This window comes from Choloepus didactylus, chromosome 15 (assembly GCF_015220235.1).
Source record: "Choloepus didactylus isolate mChoDid1 chromosome 15, mChoDid1.pri, whole genome shotgun sequence".
Lineage (NCBI taxonomy): Eukaryota > Metazoa > Chordata > Mammalia > Pilosa > Megalonychidae > Choloepus > Choloepus didactylus.
This window is the reverse complement of record NC_051321.1, coordinates 41,546,014-41,563,276: the sequence shown is the minus strand read 5'-3', so window position 1 is coordinate 41,563,276 and position 17,263 is coordinate 41,546,014. Positions and strand designations below refer to the sequence as shown.

Here is a 17,263-nt window from a genome sequence, read left to right as displayed (position 1 = left end):
GTGACTTTTATAGTAGGCTTTAAAGTCAGGAAGTGTAAGTCATCCCACATTGTTCTTTTTTAGAATGTTTTTGGCAATTCGAGGCCCCTTTCCCTTCCAAATAAATTTGGTAACTAGCTTTTCCAAGTCTGCAAAGCAGGTTGTTGGAATTTTGATTGGAATTGCATTGAATCTGTAGAACAATTTGGGTAGAATTGACATTTTAACAATGTTTATCCTTCCTGTCTGTGAACACAGAATATCTTTCCATCTTATTAGGTCCCCTTTGATTTCTTTTAGTAATGTTTTGTAATTTTCTATGTAGAGATCTATTACATCCTTGGTTAAGTTTATTCCTAGTTGCTATTCTGAATAGGAATTTTTTTCTTGATTGCGTCTTCTGTTAGGTCATTACTAGTGTATAAGAACATTACTGAGTTAGGCGCATTAATTTTGTATCCTGCCCCCTGCTGAATTTGTTTATTAGCTCACGTAGCTTTGTCATCGAATTCTCAGGATTTTCCAAATATAAGATCATATCATCTGCAAATAATGACAGTTTTGCTTCTTTCTTTCCAGTTTGGGTACCTTTTATTTCTTTTTCCTGGCAAATTGCTCTGGCTACAACATCTAGCACGGTGTTGAATAATAGGTGTGACAGTGGGCATCCTTGTCTTTTCCCGATCTTAGGTGGAAGGCTTTCAGTCACTCACCTTTGAGTACTATGTTGGCTGTGGGTTTTTATATATGCCCTTTATCATATTGAGGAAGTTGCCATCAATTCCTACCTTTTGAAATGTTTTTATCAAAAAGGGATGCTGAATTTTGTCTTATGCTTTTTCAGTGTCTATTGAGATGATCATTTGATTTTTCCCTTTTGATTTCTTAATGTGTTGTATTACATTGATTGATTTTCTTACGATGGACCACCCTTGCATGCCAGGAATGAACCCCACTAGGTTGTGGTGTATAATTCTTTTAGTGTACCTTTGGATTCGATATGCAAGTATTTTGTTGAGAATTTTTGCTTCTGTATTCATTAGGGAGATTGGCCTGTAGTTTTCCTTTCTTCTAGTATATTTATCTGGTGTTGGTATTAGAGTGATGTTAGTTTCATATGAGTTAGGTAGTACTCTTTTTTCTTCAATTTTTTGAAAGAGTTTGAGCATGAATGGATGGTATCAGTTCTTTTTGGAAAATTTGCAAAAATAACCCCATGAAGCCATGTGGCCCTGGGCTTTTATTTGCATGGAGATATTTGATGATTGATTGTATCTCTTTGCTGGTGATTGTTTGTTGAGGTCTTCTATTTCTTTTCAGGTCATTCTAGGTTGTTCATGTGTTTCCAGGAAATTCTCCATTTCCTCTAGATTGTGTAGTTCGTTGGCCTGCAGTTGTTCACAGTATCCTCTTATGATTTTTAAAATTTCTTGTAAATTTCTTTGGCCTCCATAATAATGACCCTGCTCTTATTTCTGATTTTATTTATTTGCATCTTCTCTCTTTTTGACTTTGTCAGTCTACCTAAGGGTTTATTAATCTTGTTGATCTTCTCAAAGAACTTTTGGTTTTATTTATTCTCTCTATTGTTTTTTTGTTCTCCAGCTCATTTATTTCTTTTTTTAATTCAATTTTATTGAGATACATTAGCACACCATGCAGTCAACAAAGCGTACATTCAGTTGTTCACAGTACCATTATATAGTTGTGCGTTCATCACCAAAATTAATTTTTGAACATTTTCATTATCACACATACAAAAATAATAAGAATAAAAATTAAAGTGGAAAAGAACAATTAAAGTAAAAAAGAACACTGGGTGCCTTTTTCTTTTGCCCCCATTTTTCTACCCATCCATCCATATACTGGACAAAGGGGAGTGCGGTCCACATGGCCCTTCCAATCACACTGTCACCCCTCATGAGCTACATTTTTATACAATCATCCCCAATATTCAGGGGCTCTGGGTTGTAGTTTGATAGCCTCAGGCATTCACTGCCAGCCTTTCCAATTCACTAGAACCCAAAAAGGGTTGTCTATATTGTGTGTAAGAATGCCCACCAGAGTGACCTCTTGGCTCCTTTTGGAATCTCTCTGACACTGAAGCTTATTTCATTTACTTTCACATCCCCCTTTTGGTCAAGAAGATGTTCTCCATCCAACAATGCTGGATCTAGACTCCTCCCCGGAGTTATATTCCACGTTGCCAGGGAGATTCACTCCCCTGGGTGTCTGATCCCATGTAGGGGGGAGGGCAATGATTTCATCTGCCAAGTTGGCTTAGCTAGAGAGAAAGGGCCACATCTGAGCAACAAAGAGGCACTCATGAGGAGACTCTTAGGCACAATTATAGGCAGGCCTAGCGTCTCCTTTGCAGCAACAGTCTTCCCAAGGGCAAGTCCTGTGGTAGTGGACTCAGCCCGTCAAACCGCCAGTCCCGTATGTCTGTGAAGCTCATTTATTTCTGTTTTAATCCTTATTTCTTTTCTTCTACTTGCTTTAGGGTTAGTTTGCTGATCATTCTCTAGCCTCTTCAGTTGTTCAGTTAGGTCTTTTGTTTTAGCTCTTTCTTCTCTTTTGATGTATGCATTTAGAACTATTAATTTCCCTCTCAGTACTGCCTTCTCTCCATCCCATAGGTTTTGTTAAATTGTGTTCTTGTTTTCATTCGTCTCTAGATATTTACCTACTTCTCTTGCAAATTCTTCTTTGTCCACTGTTTGTTTAGGAGTGTGTTTTTTAACCTCCACATATTTGTGGATGTTCTGGTTCTTTGGTGGGTTTTGATTTCTAGTTGTATTCCATTATGGTCAAGAGAATGTGCTTCGAATAACTTTAATCTTTTTAAATTTATTAAGACTTGTTTTGTGCCCCAGCATATGATCTATCCTAGAAAACTTTCCATGGGCACTAGAGAAGAATGTGTATCCTGGTACTTTGGGAAGTAACGATCTATATACATTTCTTAAGTCTTAATTCATTTGTTTCATTGTTTAAGTTCTCAATTTCCTTACTTTTCCTCTGTCTAGTTGTTCTATCTATAGAAGAGAGTGGTGTTGAAGTCTCGCACTATTATTGTAGATGTGTCTGTTGCTCCCTTCAGTTTTGCCAATGTTTGTCTCATGTACTCTGGAGCTCTTGATTGGGTGCATAAACATTTATGATTGTTATCTCTCCTGGGTGAATTGTCTCTTTTATTAGTATATAGTGTCCTTCTTTGTCTCCTGTGACATCTTTGCATTTAAAGTCTATTTTGCCTTACCTTAGTATAGCTACCCCTCCTTTCTTTTGGTTGCAGCTTGCACAGAATATTTTTTTCCGTCCTTTCACTTTTAGTCTCTTTCTGCCGCAGGGTCTAACATGAATATCTTGTCAACAGCATATGGATGGGCCGTACTTTTTAATCCATTCTACCAGTCTGTATCTTTTAATTGGGGAGTTTGATCCATTCACATTCAGTTATTATTGTCAAGGCAGTTCTTGAACCAGCCATCTTATCCTTTGTTTTTTAATTGTCAGATCCATTTTCCACACACCCCCCCCTTTTTCCTTAAGTTACCCTTGCTAATATTCTTCAGTTCTGTGTCCTCCAGACCTCGCTCTCCTTTCTTTTTTTCTCAGCTGCTAGTGCTCCTTTTAGTATTTCTTGCAGGGCAGGTCTCGTTAACAAATTCTCTCAGCATTTGTCTGTCTGTGAGAATTATAAACTCTCCATCAATTTTTTGCTTTTTTTGGCCTTGTATGACTGACTTCTTTCACTTAGCATAATGTTGTTTTTTTTTTGTTTTGTTTATTTTTTATATTGAGATTGTTCACAAACTATTTAATTATCCAAAGATCCAAAGTGTACAATCAATTGCCCATGGTACCATCATACAGCTGTGCATCCATCACCACAATTAATATTTTTTCACTTTTTGAACATTTTCATTACTCCAGAAAAGAAATAAAGACAAAAAAAAGGAAACTCAAATCCTCCCATACTCCTAACCACCCCCCTTCCATTATTGATTCATAGTTTTGGTGTAGTACATTTGTTACTGTTGATGAAAGAATGTTAAAATGCTACTAACTATAGTATATAGTTTGCAATAGGTATATATTTTTTCCTATATGCCCCTCTATTATTAACTTGTAGTTATAGTGTCATACATTTGTTCTAGTTCATGAGAGAGATTTCTAATATTTGTACCATTAATAATGGACATTGTCCACCACAAGATTCACTGTTTTATATATTCCCATCTTTTAACCTCCTACTTTCCTTACGGTGACATACGTGACTCCAAGCTTACCCTTTCCACCACCTTCACACAACATACTGTTCTCACAACATGCAACCATCACCCCTGTCCATTTCCAAACATTTAAGTTCACCCTAGGTGAACATTCTGTTCATAATAAGCAACAGCTCCCCATTCTTTAGCCTCGTTCTATATCCTGGCAACTTACAGTTCATGTCTATGAGTTTACGTATTATAATTAGTTCATATCAGTGAGACTCTGCAATATTTGTCCTTATGTGTCTGTCTTATTTTGCTCAGTATAGTGCCCTCAAGATTTCTTCATCAACCTATTTTTTGTAAGACAGTTTTATTCACACACCATACATTCCATCCTAAGTAAACAATCGTTGGTTCCCTGTATAGTCACATATTTATGTATTCAGCACCATCACCACTATCTATATAAGGACATCTCCATTTCTTCCACAAAGAAGGAAGAAGAGTCAAAGTACAGTCAAGATAGAGGGACAAAAGAAAAAGAAAAAAGAAAGAGAAAAAACAAACAAGACAGCTAGAAAGCAACAAAGGGAAAGATAGCATTAAACTAAAGTAGAATAGAGAGTCAGGCAACATCACCAATGCTAAGAGTCCCATACCCTTTCCCTATGTTCCCCCCCACCCCCATATGCATTTAACTTTGGTATATTGCCTTTTTTATATTAAAGGAAGCATAATACAATGTTTCTGTTACTTATAGTCTCTAGTTTGCATTGATTGTATCTTCCCCCCAATCCCATCCTATTTTTAACACCTTGCAATGTTGACATTTGTTCTCCCTCATGTGAAAACATATTTGTACCTTTTATTACAATTGTTGTGCACCCTAGGTTTCACTGAGTTATACAGTCCCAGTCTTTATCTTTTGTCTTTCGTTCTGGTGTCCCACATGCCCCTAACCTTCCTCTTTCAACCATGCTCACAGTCATCTCTGTTCAGTGTACTTACATTCCTGTGCTACTGTCTCCCAGAATTGTTTTCCAAACCTCTCACTCCTGTCTTTTCCTTTCTGTCTGCAGGGCTTCCTTTAGTGTTTCCTATAAAGCAGGTATCTTGTTCACAAACTCTATCATTGTCTGTTTGTCAGAGAATATTATAAGCTTTCCCTCATATTTGAAGGACAGTTTTGTCGGATATAGGATTCTTGGTTGGTGGTTTTTCTCTTTCAGTATCTTAAATATATCACCCCACTTCTTGCATCCATGGTTTCTATTGAGAAATCGCACATAGTCTTATCAAGCTCCGTTTGCTTGCTCAGAGAGAGCTGCTCTCTAGCTCCACGAGGCTTTGCAGTTTGGGCCATGGGGGAGGGGGCTCCTGGCTTGGATCCACGGTTTTTACTTACAGATTTTATGCTGCGATCTCAGGCATCCTCCCAGTTCAGGTTGGTGTATGATGAGTGGATGATCACATTTGTCCCCCTGCAGTTATTCCAGATTATTTACTAGTTGTGCCTGGTTGCTTATTAGTTGTTCCAGGGGGATAGACTGCCCTCCACTCCTCTCTATGCTGCCATTTTCTTCTCCCTCTCTCCTTCAATTTTGAAAGAGAGCTTTGCTGGATAAAGAATTCTTGGCTGGCAATTTTTCTCTTTTAGAATCTTAAATATGTCAAAATATGTCATACCACTGCCTTCTTGCCTCCATATCATCCACTGAGTAGTCAGTACTTAGTCTTATGTTGTTTCCCTTTTATGTGTTGGATCACGTCTCTCTTGCTGCTTTCAGGACTTTATCCTTCTCTTCAGCATTTGACAATCTAATTACTATATGTCTTAGAGTAGGTCTATTTGGATTTATTCTATTTGGAGTTCATTGGGCTTCTTTGATTTGCATATTTATGTCACTTAGAAGGGTTGGGAAGGTTTTCCCTACTATGTCCTCAAATAATCTTCCTAGCCCTTTGCTCTTGTCCTTTGCGGACACTAATGAGTCTTATATTTGCGTGCTCCATATTTTCCTTAATTTCCCTGAGATCCATTTCAAATTTTTCGATTTTTTCAAATTTTGTGAATTTGCATTCAGTTGGGTTGTCCTCAAATTCACTTATTCTTTCTTCTGCCTCTTCAAATCTGCTGTTGCCCCTCTAGTATGTTTTTACTTTGATCTACAGTACCCTTTATTTCCATAAACTCTCCTATTTTTAAAATTTACTCTTTAAAATTCTTCTTTATGCTCTTCTGGAGTCATCTTGATGTCTTTTATGTCTTTAGCCAACCCATTGAAGTTGTTTTGGGGATTTGTAAGTACTTTGTTGATTTAATTGCTCCAGATTTTGTGTTTTCTCTGGGTTTTTAATTGGTTGTTTCATATGTCAATATCTACTTGGGTCTTCATATGCTTTGTGATTTTCTGTTGGCTTCAAGGAATTTGCTTATCTTGGTAAGGTTGTTTTGAGATATTCATGATGATTTCAGCATTTATATAATTTGACAGCGCTGCAGCTTGCTGGAGTGCAGTTTTCCCTTCTCCCAGCATAAGAGAAGCCAGTTTTCCCCCAACTTTGGCTATGCACTGTTTGGGGTCCAAGCCAGGTGGAAAACCAATTGGCGTACCAGTTCTCCATGTACACTGGGGACTGCCAGCCCTGGGCGCTGGGAGTGGGCCCTCTTCAGCTCTGCAGGGAGTCCGTTTAAGAGCACAGTGAATCTTGTAATTCCCAGGCCTCCGAGTGGACCGCTCTTGAGCGGCGGGTCTGCGTGTTTCACCCCCCAGCTCAAATGTGCCCCAGACCATGTCTGCCATGTGCCCACGAGCCTCTGGGGTTGGGAATGGACTCCTGGCGCTTCTGTGTGGCACCCTCGCCTCTCCCCGCTTCTTGCCTTTGTACACTGTGGGCTTCTATGGAAAAGAGTAAACGTGGTCCCCACAAGTCTGCTGAATCCTGAGTTCCCTCAAGGGAACTCCCAGCTGTGGGGCTGTGAAGGGTTATCTCCCCAGCCAACTGCTGAAATGGGTACACAGGGCATGGAAAGCTGCTCTCTCTCACTCTTGGTGTCTGGCTCCAGCCGCCAGTCCCAGGCGATAGTCCTGGTCAAACACTCATCCCATCCTTTCAAGTGCAGTCTCTCCACCTCTCCATCCAGTTCTCCACTATGCATTACCGAGTTCCCTCTCTAGCCATTCACACCCCGGAACCGCTGTTCTGGGTGCCCTCTGCCCCTTCTCTATTGCCTTTCATGGAGGAGATGTTTACTCTGCCTCTCCTGTTCTGCTGTCTTCCGCCTCCCTATTTTTAACACCTTGCATTGGTGGGAACATTTGTTACAATTGATGAAAGTACATTTTTATAATTGTACTATTAATTATAGCTGTGGTTTAACAGAGCTCACTGTGCTGTGCAATCATGCCAGTTTTTATAGAATATCCTTAATTTGGGATCGTCTAATTGTTTCCTCATGATGACATTCAGTTAAACATTGTTAGCAGGAAAACTACATAGAGGATGTGCTGCACTGAAAAGGACACCATACAGGAAGCATGTGATGTCAGTTTGTCCTCTTATTGGTGATGTTAAGTTTGATCATTTGGTTAAGGTAGTGCCTGCCAGATCCCTCCATTGCAAAGCTATCTTCTTCTCCCTTTACGAATACTGATTAATCCATGAAGTGATATTTTAAGGTTGTATGAATATCCTGTTCTCCCCCAGATTCACCCATTAAAGAGTCTTGCTTAAGTTGATTATTACTGTGTGGTGATACTAATTTTATTAAAATCTCATTTAATTTATTGAGATATGTTCTTTAACTCCCTCAAGAGCCTTCATTTTAAATGTACATATTAAAATTACATTGGAGGAGAACCTAAGATGGCAGTTAGGTGAGACAGGGCAAAAAAACACCTCCATGAAAAATACTAGATAAAAGCCAGAAAGTGACCAGAACACCAGTTCCCAGCGATGCACCAGCCAGACAAGGTCTGCTAAATCCACAGGGACCGTGCACTTGGTGAAACCGGGAGTCTGCATTCTGAAACGAGTGAGTGAGCTGGCTGAAAGTCCGGCAGCCGTGCTGCAGTGTGGGACTAGTTCCTTTAAAAAAAAAAGACAAAAAAACCCAGGAGCGGCTGCAGTTAAGATGGTGAGAACTGCTCAGTGAAGCACGGCAGGAGCAGACTGTGCCAACATCTTGGTGTCTGGCATGGAGGATAGCCCGCTGCTGATTGTCTCAGAGCCAGGGGGGCAGAGGGGAGCCAAAAGGAGAAAGAAACCGCACCCCTTGCAGCCATCTCCCTGGCAAACGGGGGACACTCCTGCCTGGGCCCGACCCACAGCCCAGAGCCGCACCAAGAAACCCAGTGTGATGGGGAGTTTTTCCAGCAGCACTGTGCACACGCCGCAATATCAGCTGTGGACAGTGGCCTGCAGCTGGTTGTCCCGGAGCGGGGAAGGCGGAGCTGTGCGAGGAGGGGGAGATTAACACGCCCCATTCAGCCATCTTTACAGCAGGCTGGGAACGCCCCTGCATGGCCCAGTGGCCCAGGGCTTCCCTGGCGGGCCATCACGCACTTGTGACGTGGCACAGCCTTCCCTTGGCAGAGGTCCTGGAAGAGCATGGCTGAGAGGGGGGACCCGCTCGGAAATCCCAGGGACCCTACGCAAATGCTGGGGACTTGTGGGTCAGCGGCAGAGACAACCCGTGGCAAGACTGAAATGAAGGCTTAGACTCTTGCAACAGCCTTAAACCTCCTGGAACACCTGGGAGGTTTGATTATTAAAGCTGCCCTGCCTCCCTAACCACCCAGACACACACCCCACATTCAGGGCGGACAGTACCAACAACACACCCAAACTTAGTGCACCAATTGAACCCCACAAGAATCAGGTCCCCACACACCACAAAGACAGAATTGGGGAGAACTGACTTGAGGGCAATAAGTGACTCATGGACGCCATCTGCTGGTTAGTTAGAGAAAGTGTACACCACCAAGCTATAGATCTGACAATTAGAGATCGGTATTTTTTATATCCAGAAAGAACCCTATCAAGTAAAGCAAATGCCAAGAGGCCAAAAACGACAGAAAATCTTAAAGCATATGGTAAAACCAGACAATATGGAGAACCCAAACCCCAACACCAAAATCAAAAGATCAGAAGAGACACAGTACTTGGTGCAATTAATCAAAGAATTAAGGACAAACAATGAGAGCAGGGCATAGGATATAAAGGACATGAAGAAGAGCATGGCACAGGATATAAAGGACATGAAGAAGACCCTAGAAGAGCATAAAGAAGAAATTGCAAGAGTAAATAAAGAAATAGAAGATCTTATGGAAATTAAAGAAACTGTTGGCCAAATTAAAAAGACTCTGAATACTCATAATACAAGATTAGAGGAAGTTGAACGACAACTCAGCCTCCTTGAGGACTGCAGAATGGAAAATGAAAGAACAAAAGAAAGAATGGGGGAAAAATTAAAAAAAGAATCATAATGGATCTCAGAATACAATAGATAAAATAAAACTTCCAAATTTAGGAATTGTTGGTGTCCCAGAAGGGGAAGAGAAGGGTAAAGGTCTAGAAAGAGTATTCAAACAAATTGTTGGGGAAAACTTCCCCAACCTTCTACACGATATAAATACACAAAGCATAAATGCCCAGCAAACTCCAAATAGAATAAATCCAAATAAACCCACTCCAAGACTTATTCTGATCAGACTGTCAAATACTGAAGAGAAGGATCAAGTTCTGAAAGCAGCAAGAGAAAAGCAATTCACCACATACAAAGGAAACAACATAAGACTAAGTATTGACTACTCACCGCTACCATGGAGGCAAGAAGGCAGTGGCATGACATATTTAAAATTCTGAGAGAGAAACATTTCCAACCAAGAATACTTTATCCAGCAAAACTCTCCTTCAAATTTGAGGGAGAGGTTAAATTTTTCACAGACAAACAAATGCTGATAGATTTTGCTAATAAAAGACCTGCCCTACTTCAGATACTAAAGGGAGCCCTACTGACATAGAAACAAAGAAAGGAGAGAGAGATAGAGAGGAATTTAATAGACATCTATAGAACATTACATCCCAAATCACCAGGGCACACATTCTTCTCTAGTACTCATGGATCTTTCTCCAGAATAGACCATATGCTGGGACGTAAAACAAGCCTCCATAAATCTAAAAAAAAATTGTATTTATTCAAAGCACATTCTCTGACCACAATGGAATGCAAATAGAAGTCAATAACTATCAGAGACTTAGAAAATTCACAAACAACTGAAGGGTAAAAATAAGGGGGAGATGAAAACATTCCCAGATAATCAAAAGCTGAGGGACTTCATCACCAGTAGATCAGTCCTATAAGAAATGCTAAAGGGAATTGAGCAGGCGGAAAGGAAGGGACACTAAACAATTGACTGAAACCACATGAAGAAATAAAGATTTCCAGTAAAGATCACATGGTAAATATAAATACCAATACTATTGTATTTTTGATTTGTAACTCCACTATTTACTTCCTACAGGATCTAAAATATGTAAATGGTAATGATAAATCAGTGGTTTTGGACTCAATGTAAAATATGTAATGTTTGAGAAGAACTACATAAAGGTGGGGGAATGGAGGAGTGTAGGAACATAGTTTACATGTCCTATTGAAGTTAAGTTGGTATCAAAGAAAAACAAGATTGTTATAGATTTAAGAGGTTAAATTTAAGCCCCATGGTAAACACAAAGTATCAGAGAATATGACCATAGAGATGAAAAGTCAAGTATGGGTTACGAGAAGTGGGGGAAGGGGCAATGGGGACTTAAGAAATGAGTGTAGGGTTGCTGTTTGGGGTGAAGGGAAATTTCTAGTAATGGATGGTGGGAAGGTGATAGCATTGCAACATTCTAAATGTGATTAATCCCACTAATGGAATGCTAGGGAAGGGTTGGAATGGGAAAATTTAGGCTGTATATATGTTTCCACAAGTGGGGAAAAAAAAAAAAAAAAGACAGTCTAAATAGATAATGACAATTAAATGTCAAGGATGATCCTGGATGGGATCTGAGGATGGAGGACAGGAGGCTCAAAGGGACACAGTTGGGACGTAAGAAAGGAAAAAAAAAGGAAATATAGAATGTAAGCTTTGTATCAATGTTGAATTTCTTGACCTTCTTAGCTGTGCTTAATAGGATTGCATAAAAGAATGTTCTTGTTCATGGGAAATGTATATATGAATTATAGTGTTTGTTCAAGGTGTGTGCAGCTTGCTCTCATGTTCAGAAGACAGAGCAATAGATGATGGATGATAGGGAGGGAGGGAAAGAAAGAAACAGTGTGACAGGATGTTAAAGTTGGTGGATCGGGGTATCAGGGGAGGGGGGTGGGGGTATGCTGGAGTTCTGTGTATGGGGTTTATATTGTTTTTGCAACTGTTCCTATAAGTTTGAATTTATTTCAAAATAAAATTAAAAAAATATATTGGAAACCAACAGACATCTTTGCTAAATATAAAAATATGATTGACTTAAATAAAACTAAATTTGAGTTTCCCTGGTTATTTTGAAATTCATGATTTCTACTCCTCTTTAATTTTGGGAGGCTTTGGAGCAAATGTATCTACATAGGCCTTAAATGTTAGGACTAAAACACAAGCCACCACTTCCTCCTCCAAAATACTGTCAAATGATCACTGTCACAAGGATGTTTTAAAGGCAAGTCTTTATTTATTAGTGATACTGAAAATTTTATCTCGACATATTTAGGCAAGGCAGTATACATTAATGGATAATAATGAGGGCTCTGGAAATTGACCTAGGCTTTAATCCCAAATTAATGCCTACCTATGTCTTAATCTGAGAGGTCCCTTAACCTCTTGGAGCTTCAGTTTCCTGTATTTACCTCATAGAATGATGGTATGGATGAAATGAGCGAACAGATATAATAAAGTGTTTATTAGCAATGTGCCTAGCACATACTGTTATTTTTTTGAAGGAGTTGGTGGTGATTATTATTTGTACCAGAGATGAAATATAGAAAATTATAACAAGAAAAGTTATGTTTTTGAGAGTTTAGGAAGCTATGTTTTTCAAAGATAGCCAAGAACATTTTGGAGATTGTTATACTTAAGGTGTTCTCAAATACTATAAGAAAAAAAATCCTATAACTTGAGTCTTCAAAAACCAAGCCAAATAAAAGTTATCCTAATTAAGTTCCGTCCCCTGTCCCCCACCTTCCTGTCTTTCTTTTCCCCAGAGAATTACATTGTTCAGTCCAGGCTTTTCCAAAAATCCTTTGCTGTCTCACCTTTCCTCTGCCACCTGTTTGGTACCAGTGGGGAAGCAGGCAATTTCCTGCCATCCATTCTGCCCATAACCCAGGGGTCTTGATGGTGACAGTGGCAACCAGAAATTCCTCCTTCTGCCTAGGTCCCACATCTCTTCCCTCAGACTTTGTCTCTGAGCTGAAGGCCTTCCATAATTCACCACATCTTTGAACCCCCACGCTGTCCTCAGCTGGCTGGGGAACAGAGTCGTTTTTCTGAAACCTGAGGAATTTTATAATTCCATTATCTGTTACTAGTTTAGAGTGCAAGGGAGAACAGAAGGAATTTATAATTTTTTGGCCAGCTTTTTTTGTTTTGTTTTTTGTTTTTTTTTTTTGTTTAATATCAGTCAAACTAGTAGAAGAACCTGCCATCACACTGACAAATAGAGAGCTCTGTTTACAGGCATAACTGTCCTTTATTTAAGTAGTGTATTAATTTCAACAAATAATAGCACTTTTGGCAATTCTCTCAAATATTCAGTCATTTTATTGTTTATGGTAATATTCAGCCTACCATTCAAATAAATTTAATTAGAGCTTTTCTTTACCAAATCCTTATAAATGCAAAGTAGATGACTATCCTTAATTTCTATTCTAATTTTTATAAGATGACCATATGCAACAACTCAATATTAATTTTGCATATCATGTAAATAATTTTAAATGCCCTAAAAAGAATCGACACTTGCATGACACCTTAGTTTACAAAGCTCCTTTACATATATTATCTCAACCCACATATAAGATAATCAGGACAAATGCTTTATTTTCTTCATTTTTACAGAGAAAAGAGCTGAGACTCAGAAACATTAATTTATTATTCAAGTTCTTAGTTCTACTACCTATTGGGTGACTTCAGACAAGTTACTTAATCACCTTGCAATTTCCTTAACTGTAAAACAGAATTAAAAATAGTGCTTCCCTCATAGAGTGTGTGTGAAGATGAAATGAATTAATGCACAGAAGGTACTTAGAACCGTGCTTGGTGCATAGTAAGTGTTAAAGAAATGTTAGTAATTAGCTGTTATTACCACGCAGCTGGTAAATGTTAGGGTTTAATCTAAATCCAGACCTTCTGGTTCCTAGTCCAGACCTTTCTTCATAGTACCTTTTGGAATTTGCCTTTAGTATATCATTGATAAAATTACCACCTCACATTGACCTTGCTATTGTTGAAGGAATCTTTTTCTCCTTGGTTTATTTTGACCTTAAATTTCTCAGAGCCAAAAGGGAAATGTGTTTGAAGGATTGTTCTTTCGTGATTTTTTTTAGTCCTTTGATTTCCATTCGCATCTGGGTTTACTTGACCTTTGAGGTATTAGGATGTTTTAGTAGGCAAAGGTATCAGACGGTTGTTTTAATGGGTGATTTGGGTGTTTCAGGTGAATTTTATTTGGGTTGGAAGACCCCAGATAGAGTTGAAGGAAATTGTTGGACTACAGCCCAAAGTGGCAGGTTGAACCTGCCACTTTATTTGTAGTGCTAAGAGCATATTGTCATTATAGAGGGTGGCAAGTTGCTGACTAGGGAGTAGAAATTATTGTTTTTGACACAGCATTATTTGCTGCCAAAGAACCATCCTAAAGAAATTGGTTAAGTATTATGGGCTGTTCACTGGGAAAGGAGAGTTCTCTTGGTAAGAATATTTGTAGCAGGCTTTTACATGTGACTCCTAGTTATTTTGCCTTTATCTGTTGACAATGTTGACATCTCTAGCTATACTTCAGAGGTAGACCTCAGTGAAATCTGCATACCCTTTCAGTAGCTACCGTACTGCCGTGGAGAGACACTGTTTGCCCTGATGTTCAAGGTGAGCTCAGAGCTGGATATGGTGTGGAAGGTTGCAGGGGATGGGAGATGGGGGGTGGGGGGGATAGTGATGTGGAGGAAAGGTGTATTCATCCTGGTGGCCCTTCAGAGGCAAGAGGCTGGGGCAAGCCCCTGTTCATTGAGAATGCCCTGTCCCCTGGCCTTTCTGCATAGTGTACACAGACAAGGTCCTACCAAGAGCAAGATATGCAACATCCTTCTTCTAGTCTTTGTGGAGGAAGTGAGCCAGTATTTAACTTGGTATAACATGAGGTTGGAAGAACCCTACTGAGACCTTCTCTTTGTGATATTTTCATTTTTAAACCACTCGTCTTTAATATTCTCTTTTCCCAATGGAATTAATGTTCTCACATTGAATTAAAAAATGGAATTATTAATGGTCTACCTGGGGCTTGGTGACAGTTTGATATTGTTTGCAAAAGGGAGAGGATATGAAGAAATGGTGGATTCTATTTTCTAGTTTTGCGCTTAGTTTTTTTTCTTGCCTGACAACCTGCTAAACCCCCTGGCCCATCTAGCCTGGGAGCAAATCCCAGAATACAGCCCTGGGTTCTGACACCTAGGCAACCTCTCTCATGCCTCTTCATGCCCACCCATGCAGCTTGGTGCTTCCTCCTGTTTGATGGCTTCTGGCTATTTCATTGGCCACTCTCTGGTATGTCTTGGGAATGGTTGGGCTTTTTCCTACTATCTTTGCTTGCATGCTCTATATAGCGGTCAAGGAGTTGGGGAAAAGTCTACAAAAGAGTAACCATTATTCTTTATCCACTGCAACTATCATTACTCGCTGTCCAGGACTCCAGAGAGTTTTGCTTCTTGACCAGTTGATTGTGAATTAAACATCTTTGTTTGATGTCTGAGAATCTTCTCTACATTGGAGTTCTTATCCTTCTCCATCATTTACATCTTTCTGACACACATTGCACCAGAGGAGAACAACATAGATGATAGTTTCCCTTGAGGTCAGCAGCAAGACTGGGAGTGGAAGTAACAGCTGAATAGATTTAGCAAAACCAGTAGGGTATAGAGAGGTTGGATAGTTGAATACTTATTCTTAGACCAGATCATGATGGGCCTTTGCTCAGCTGCCATTCATGAATGTCAGTGGGGGCAGCAAATACCCGAGTTGGTCCTTTGAGCATTTATTGTACTCTTTGAAGTCTTTGCTGATGCTCCCAAGTCAGAGTCTCACTCCTCTGAGCTCCCATGACACTTTTGTCCCTATTTATTTCCTGCAACTTTTTAAGTAAGTAGTTAATTGCCTAAATATGTTTCTTCTGCTACACAAATCTCTCAACAGCAGGAACGTAATCTTGCTCATCTCAGTTTTATCATAACCTATTGATTGTGTCCCAGTTTTGTAACTGTAATTCAGATCTGAATTGATCTGAACAAAGCGGGCCATGCTCATGGAAACCCTGTACCTGGTGTCCACATTTATAGATTCCATGAGACTCTCCACCATGAGACAAGAGAGAACATCCCTTGGAGAAAGCATCATTCAGAAGTAATATGTGAAAACACACCACTATTGTTGGGCTTAAAAAAAAAACAGCTTTATTGAGGTTTATAATTCACATACCATACAGTTCATCCATTTAACGTGTATAATTCAGTATTTTTTAGTATGTTCACAGAATTGTGCACCTGTCCATTTTAGAACATTTCTTTCACTCCATAAAGAAACCCTTACCCATACCTACTTCCCCAGCCCTGAGCAACAATAATTTACCTTTTTATCTCTATAAATTTGCCTCATCTGGACATTGTATATAAATGCAATCATAAAATATGTCATATTTTGTGACTGGCTTCTTTTACATAGCATATTGTTTTCAAGGTTCATCCATGTTTTAGCATGTGTCAAGCCCAAGACTTGGTGGAAGTTAGAGGGAGTAATATGTGTTTCTTGGCTAGTAGCTGTGATTCAGCCAGTGTTTAGTCTGCCTGCCTTCATTAAGGATGACCATACCTGTTTAGTAGAAATTCTATAGAAATGTTTTGAACTTGCTCCTTCGTTATGAGGATTAAGCAAAGTGATATGTATGAATACCTAGCTCAGAGCCTGGCACTTGAACATCTCAGTGACTTTTGCTCCCTTCTCTCTCCTGTGTCCCACTAGAAGTATTTAGATTTTAGTAAGAATTTGCCAAAACAAAACAATAATTTTTTTGGATTGGTACTTTGAATTTACTGATTTCTCCCCCCTCCTTTGTTTTTGTTCTCCCCAAGGCTATGCCTTTCTGCTGTTCCAGGAGGAGAGTTCAGTTCAAGCTTTGATAGATGCCTGCCTAGAAGAAGATGGGAAACTATACCTGTGTGTGTCTAGCCCCACCATCAAGGATAAACCAGTAAGTAATATGCAGCCAGCTGTTGCTTTTCCAGAGGATATGCATGACTGAAACAACTGATTTTCTTCGTGTCTCCGGAATGCTGGTAACTAGAATCCTCTTACCTGGGTTGACCTTGATACACAGTAGAGCTGAACTTTCAGTGTGGGAAGCTAATAACAAATTACTCAGTATTTCATTTTGTACCTTTGGAACCTTGTGTAAACAAATGCGCCCTTGTTTTTCACTTTACAGCTCTTTTAAATTAATTCCTATTCAGAAACTCTGAGTTGGAGTAAATAATGCTCTTAGGAGTTTTGGCAGCTGGTTTCTGTCATTGTTTCAAATCAAGGACAGGAGTAATTTATTTTTTTTAAAAAGATCATAATCTCCAATGTTTCTATGCCTTTGAATGTAAGACATTTTGTGAGGTGTTATCCATTGCTAGCTAAATAGAGCCTCCTGGGCTAGGAGCTTATACTCTAAACTGAATAGCTTCAACAGAACAGAAGGGAAGGACGGAGAACATGAAGCTGAAACCATAAATAAATGTACACCGATACAGATTTTGTGGTTAAGAGTTT

The 17,263-nt window shown here is 39.4% G+C and overlaps 1 protein-coding gene across 8 annotated transcripts in view; it reads left to right on the top strand.

Annotated features, from left to right (window-relative positions):
• Positions 1-17,263, top strand: part of CPEB3 (cytoplasmic polyadenylation element binding protein 3) — a 219,073-nt gene that overhangs the window by 152,205 nt on the left and 49,605 nt on the right. For all 8 annotated transcript variants that reach the window (XM_037805175.1, XM_037805173.1, XM_037805178.1 and 5 more), the window contains one exon: positions 16,582-16,700. In XM_037805175.1, the coding sequence (XP_037661103.1) occupies positions 16,582-16,700 (119 nt within the window). The remainder of the gene's footprint in view (positions 1-16,581; positions 16,701-17,263) is intronic.